The 7417-nt window shown below is 38.8% G+C and overlaps 1 protein-coding gene across 1 annotated transcript in view; it reads left to right on the forward strand.

Moving 5' to 3' along the window:
- Positions 1-1461, forward strand: part of fmoda (fibromodulin a) — a 4306-nt gene extending 2845 nt beyond the window's left edge. The window contains exon 3 of the mRNA XM_076267553.1: positions 541-1461. Within this exon, the coding sequence (XP_076123668.1) occupies positions 541-692 (152 nt within the window). The 3' untranslated portion in view covers positions 693-1461. The remainder of the gene's footprint in view (positions 1-540) is intronic.
- Positions 1462-7417: the final 5956 nt, after the last annotated feature.

Below are 7417 nucleotides of genomic sequence, written 5' to 3' on the forward strand. Positions count from 1 at the left end.
TCAAGACAGGTCAGGATACCGGAGCATAGTAAAGGACCAATACAGGACTTCTGTTCTGCCCTAGTTACCAATGTGGCTGCACACCACAGTGGTCAGTTTTTAGGTACCGGTATTATTTATTAGAATTATTATTTAATTTATGCACCACAACTTTTGGTGCAACATTTGGTGAACCACAACTTTTGTTGGTTAAACGTTTTTGTTATTATTAGAAGTATATAATATGGGGAAAACAATTAAATGTGTTTGACTGGAGAGATTGCCATTTATCTGTTTGCCTATAAAACTTTCAAATGTGTTGTGTATTTACATTCCAATTGTCCTATTGCATGCATTTTAGCAGCTCCAGGCATTTGCTAGTGTGTTGGTGAATAGTACGCCATCTGTCAGTCCAACCTTGTTTGCAGATTGTTGAGACCCTATTCAAAACCATTATATACTGTAAATACTCAATACTCGGCCAAGATAGAAACTTGCACCATCATCAACACTGATAATTGTCTGTGAAATCTAGTACTAATATTGTCCCGTCTTTTGCAGAGTTTTCGCTGGGGAGTTTCTGCAGTGTTGTGGACGTGATGAACTTTTCCAAGCTGAAGGTATTGCGTCTGGACGGGAACGAGATCAGCCTCCAAGATGTCCCAACAGAGTCTGCTCTCTGTCTGCGCATGGCTGCCGAAATCGCCGTGTAATTCCGATTTTCTGCCACATGAGGGCAGACATGCTCCATTTTTTCCCCCCTGCCTTCTTTGTCAAGTAAACTTCCTCTATTTTGAGCTGGAATAATGCCCTGTTGTCTTGTCAAATACTGCAGAGTCGTCTTGTGTTGGTGTACTGTATATTTCTATTTTGTTTGATATTTGGCCGTCTCTGAGTGGATGATCTGTGCATGTTATTACGTGTGTGTGTATGTGTGTGTGTGTGTGTGTGTGTGTGTGTGTGTGTGAGCGTGTGTGTGTGTGCGTGGGTGTGTTTATCTGTGTGTGTCTCTATGTGTATGCATGTCTATGTACCTGCTTCCTTGCATTTACTTACTCTGAGAACAGTCTTGTGCCTGTTACGTCTGTGTTTAGGCACTAACACATTTTATGTTTTTTTATTTGCTTGTTTGTTTGTTTATAATTACTCTCTGTCTCTCTACTGGCTACTCTGAGGGAAACGGCCAGTTGTTTGCTTTAAGTGTTTGGGTTTACTTTTGGTGCATTCCACCTGGACTCGAATGTGTGTGAGCAAGCTCTGAAGTAGCAGTTGGTTGAACGATGCTGTGAGTATTTATTCAGAGAGGGATCCTTAGAGAGGCTGTTCTGTGTGTGTGTGTGTGTGTGTGTGTTTGTGTGTGTGTGTGTATAAGTAGAGGATAAGTAGAGGTATGCTCTTCCTCTCTAACTGAACACACACATTACACTCTCAGCCTCTCTGACTGGTAAATAAGCAGAGATGTTTGTTTATCCCAGTTACCCTCTATACTAACAAACATGTCTAAGACGTCTCTCTCGAACGAGGTGAAAAGCTTATCTATGGAATTATGAAAATATCCTATTGGAATTTTCACTGTTTTGATTTCGTTGTCTGAGAATAACTACACTGCATGCAAATCATTATAAATTATCTTGAATGAACAGTTGTATGGTCATACAGATGTATAGGGATGCAATAATAAAAAGAGCTTGTGCTTGTTTTACTACAGAATGTCAGTGTACTTGTTCAGTCTTAGTTTATTGGACTTCTTTATCCCAAATCAACAGGTATCTCTACAATTAAATTAAATTAAATCAAATTATTGGAGCCATCTAAATGTTATAATATCACATACATATAATATCATGGTGTCTTTACTATCTCTTAAACACAATATCATGGTGTCTGTACTGAAAATTCAGTCAGCCAGCACAGAAGGGTAACCAAAGACTTAGTTGCTTCTCTGTGGTGAGATGTAACGTCTCCTCTTCTATCTGCTATTCATGGGGTTCATGGGTCTGCATTCCTAATCTAGGTGCTTGATTTGATACACCTGTGGCAAGGGACCTGATGAAACCTGATGAATAGAATGCTTTAAAGTATAAGTAAGTAAAGTAGTATATATACTGCTTTGATCCTGTGAGGGAAATTTGGTCTCTGCATTTATCCCAATCCGTTAATTAGTAAAACACACTCAGCATACAGTGAAGCACACACTAATCCCGGCGCAGTGAGCTGCCTGCAACAACAGCAGCACTCGGGGAGCAGTGAGGGGTTAGGTGCCTTGCTCAAGGGCACTTCAGCCATGCCTACTGGTCGGGGCTCGAACCGGCAACAAGTCCGAAGCGCTAACCAGTAGGCCACGGCTGCCCCTTTATAGCCCTTCTCAGCTACAGATGTTTGGAGCTACTGCAATCAGGGCTGTAGTGGAGGCTAAACGCAAGTAAACAGTTTATCCACCTCTAAAATTTAAGAAATAGAGTTTATCCACCTCTCAAAAGAGTTTATTCTCCAATTGCAACTTTTAACATTCACAAATCACACTGTATTATCCACATTCACAATATGTACACTCATCAACACTCTAGGAACCATTTAATAGTTCTGGTATTGTTATAAACATTGGACCATATAACCTCCACTACCATCATGTAAGGTTTTCACACCATTTAAGTTTTTTTTTTTTTTTTTTTTTTTAAATGTTCTTTAAAAAAAGACCCCCCTACTATTACTGAGTTACTAACTTTCTAAGGTGGGCAGGGGGGCCCTTTTTAAGTCTGTGCAGTCAGACTGGGCAGCTAGAGGGCAGTGGAGAGCCAGTCACAGCCTGTGGCCTCTCCTTCCTCCTCCCATGCTGTGGTTACTGAATGACATGATGGACATAACTGTGTTTAGTACCAGAACACCAGCGCTGTTTGTTTTCCCACAGTCAGAATGAGCCTTTCTTTATCATTTCATAGACTGTTGACATTGAGGGATGTGAACCTCTGTGTGAGGATGGACTCCCAGCCCCCTTCCCCATGCACTTAAAAAATTCTCTTACAGAATTATGGTTTGTATGTGAAAACTCATTATTGTCATTGCTGATAGTTCATATTGTTATTAGAGTGCATGAAAATGAACTCTACTGTTATCCGATTTCTTCTTCTTATTCTTCTTCTAACGCTTTTTCTGTGTTTAATGCGGCTTCAACCGTTTAACGTAGAAACTTCATTCAAACTTTGTTATGTAGGTCTTACTTAGGACAGGTGTGCTATGTATTTTTCATCTTTGTAACTTTTATACTTTTTAAACTACTAAAAATGTCCCCATAGACTTAACATTGGTCTTGGTATGATTTTATAATAGGGCCATTAAGCAATCAGAATCCTATGCCAGGCCACCTGCAGGAACTGTCTGTCTTAGGCTTTAAGCATACAATCTGGCTCTCTTAAGACTACAGATCCTGTTCAACTGCTTCCTCTGCCCACAACTGTTTCAAAATAAAAGTCCATTTAAACTATCCAACTTTTTAACTGTTCAACTATTCCAACTGTCAGTCAACTATGACTCCCATCAACTGTATCCTCTGCCTAAAACTGTTTCATAATAAAAGTCCTCACTAGCTTGTTAGCATTGCTAATATTTTAAACAAAACTGCTAGAAAACATTAGCTAAGTAACTTGGTTAGCATAGTTAGCATGTTAATATTATTAGCATTTTTAACAAAACTGCTAGAAAACATTAGCTGAGTTAGCTAAGTAACATGGTTAACATAGTTAGCATGTTAGCATTTTTAGCAAAACTACTAGAAAGCATTAGCTAAGTCAGCTAAGTAACATGGTTAGCATAGTTAGCATGCTACCATTGTTAGCATTTTTTTAACAAAACTACTAGAAAACATTAGCTAAGTTAGCTAAGTAACATGGCTAACATAGTTAACATTGTTAGCATAGTTATCATTGTTAGCATAACTGCTAGCAAACATTAGAAACATTCCAACTGTCAGTTATCGTCAACTATCTACCTATGCAGAACCATAAAACTATTGGTCTATCAACATTCATCAAACTATCTGCCAATCAACCATTAAACTATTTGCCTATCAACACGCATTAAACTATCACTCTATCAACAACTTTTAAACTATCTTCATTCAACTTTTAAACTTTGTGTATGAACATCCACTATTGGTCTATTAAACTATCTGTCTATCAACAACTTTTAAACTATCTACATTCAACATTTAATCTGTCTACATTTAAACTATCAACTTTTATTAAGCTATGCAACCACCATGTCTATCCTAGCATCATTGTCATGCACTCGTAATTCCCTGGAATTACTTTATCTAGTTGATATTGCTACTTTATTTGAAACTATTATCTTGTCGCTGTTCCAGTAGCATGCTGGAACACTAAAGGAATGATAGAAAGAGGAAGTTGCTCACAAAATCACATCACTTCCCACAGCTGGTCTTCCTGCCATATCTGTGTCTCTGTGTCTTTCTGTCATATCTGTGTCTGTGTGTCTTTCTGTCATATCTGTGTCTGTGTGTCTTTCTGTCATATCTGTGTCTGTGTGTCTTTCTGTCATTCCTGTGTCTGTGTGTCTTTCTGTCATATCTGTGTCTGTGTGTCTTTCTGTCATATCTGTGTCTGTGTGTCTTTCTGTCATTCCTGTGTCTGTGTGTCTTTCTGTCATATCTGTGTCTGAGGGTGTTTGAGTTCTATATAAAAGGATAAAGGAAAGGAACAAATAAAAGACTCATTTCAGATAAACTCAGATAAAAAGTGTGTGTCAGGTTTGAACACCTGTTTTTAGACAGAAAATAAATTGACAGTAAATCTTTCTCTTTTCTGTGCCGTCTCCTTTGTACTAGCAATGGCATTTTACATTCCTATCGGAGCAGGGGTCTGCAATGAGAGAGAGAGGCCGGACACAACACAGGATTTGGGTTTGGAATGCTGGCGATCTGGATATCACTCCTTCCATAGGTCACTGGTATACTGTATACAGAGGCAGAAGAAAAGCATCTACATGTACAGTAGTTGCAGAGAGAAAGCGCTAGCCTGCAGGTCAGCTCAGTAGAAAAAGAGCGCTATTATAGCACCATGGATTAGCTCTTCCGCCAACGCTGCCATGTTGACTGATGACCTGTCAGGTCTGACAATGAAGTTTTTGTGTTTGCCTTAATTTCACCATCATCAATCAGATTTCTTGCTATTCCAAACATCCATTCTGTTGATAGTGTGAAACTCAAACTTCCTTTATCGGAATGGGAATGGGGGTTGGATGGGGGGGTTATGATGATCAATTTATTACCAATTTATTTTAAATGAGCACATTTGCTATTTCACGTTATTGATTCGCTGGAATAGTGTTTCTCAGTCCGAGCATTTTCCACAGAGCATGGACTGTGTGTGAACACGTTATTTTTCCAACCTGACCAAAGCACTTTGAGAAAACTGACTAACCTGATTTATACCTTAATATATTAATTTATACTTTTAATTTTAAGGTGTAGCCCATACATTGTAGGCATACTGTCTTCATTGTAGGCAAGAAAAGGAAAGTCTATTGGTATTGTACATTTCATACACAGGGGCAATTCACTGCATTACATAAATAAAAGCCAAAACAAAAAATAAAGTAAAGTATAAAATGGAAAAGCATGTTCATTATTGTACACACACACACACACAGAGTATGATGACCCGTATTATTGTACACACACACACACACGCACACACATTAGTAAGATGACCGGGTATGATGAAATATCCTACGTGTAGTACGCTGCTTTGATAAGTGTTTATTGCTGCTGGGAAGAATAAGCCTCCTACAGTTCAAGGCTTGGCCATTTTTAAATGGAGTGAATCCCAGCAACAGGTTTATGTCACAGTGCATATTGTAGTTACAACATCTGTTGTTTGAACATGTATGAAGTTGCAACCTATGACATCCCCTATAATTATATGATGACCATCACTTCTCTGCAGTCTTAATAACCAGGATTAGCGAGGTGTTTATACCTAGTCAGCATGAGAAAAGACCCAAGACACCATCACAGGCTCTGTTATGTTCCAATGTGTGTTTAGCACAAATGGGCCCCCCAATTTTCCGCCACACCACACCCTAACCATACGGTGAGGAGTTAATGTGTAATTCACCACAAGATCCCGGCGTGCCCACAGAGAGCCCAGGCTGTTTGTTATGTGCCTCACTGCTCCAACAGGTTGACAGATAACTCCATCATTCCTTTCAGGGAACTTAGAGAGATAACGGCAGGAGAAGATTGGATGTGGGAAGTGGAGGTGATAATGAAGTTCACTCTGTTTTTACTCAGAATTCCAGAGAAATATCTGAACAAACATGAAATACTAAATGATCTACTTACTGAAGATTGGATTACTGTTTAATTTGTGTGGGCGTCGCTAAGCACAAAGGTATTTTGACAGAGTGTATAAATAGTCAAGTCAAGTCAAGTCAAGTTTATTTATAGCAAATTTCATAAACAGAGGTCATTTAATGTGCTTTACATAAACAAAATATATAATAACAAAATAAAAGCATAGAAGGGCAATACAGTCAAAGAATAGTTCAAAAGGTTAAGATCATATAATAAAAAGAAATAGTACAGGGGAAAAAAGACAGACAGACAGGCAGACAGACAGGCAGGTAGGCAGACAGACAGAACTAATCTAGATATAATGATACAAATTTAGCCTACATAGTGTGAGAAATGTATGTCTTCCTGAAACAATTTGGAGATATACAATATAATTCAATTAAATGTCCAGGGCAGTTCATTGCATTTCAACTCAACTCACTCAGTTCATCTGAACGTGGTCCTGCATTATCAAAGCATGGAGGAAATTGATGGAGTTGAAATATGTGATGGTATGCATTGTGTCCCTTACATATAACCCTTACATATAACCCATGGCTCTGTTGAATACCAGAGATGTTAGTGCAGTCCATGTAGGCCTACTTTATGGTGAGCATTTTCTAACTTGTTTATTTTATTACTTATTATATAGGAGACAGCCAACTACCATACCAACTCAGTGATTAGAGGGAGAGGATGGTTAGAGTGAGATAGAGTCTGAATATGAGTGGCATGAGAAACTCATCTCCTAGCCACACTCATGTGGGGATGGAGAGGGGCTATCTGTGAAACTCGCAGGGTAAATCATCCACTTTCTCAGCAAATATAAAGGTCCCTCCCTACTCTCAAAGGCCAAAGCCTCATTAAGGTCATCATCATAAAGCTAAAAGTTCCAACCGTATCACTTCCTGCTGACAAAAGCTGAGATTTCTGTTATCAGTTTCATGCTCCATCCTTCATATATTTAAACGATATGTGAAGAAAAGTAAACTTGTAAAACGTACAGTATAGGCCTACTTTACACCCAAAACACCTGACCCACTGACTGTGACACTGACACAGATCCAATGTGAGACAGAGCTTCCCCGA

The sequence above is a fragment of the Alosa pseudoharengus genome, unplaced genomic scaffold (assembly GCF_046254945.1).
Source record: "Alosa pseudoharengus isolate Yale_2024_CS ecotype anadromous, Long Island Sound unplaced genomic scaffold, YU_APseudo_1.1 YU_APseudo_1.1_scf_5, whole genome shotgun sequence".
Lineage (NCBI taxonomy): Eukaryota > Metazoa > Chordata > Actinopteri > Clupeiformes > Clupeidae > Alosa > Alosa pseudoharengus.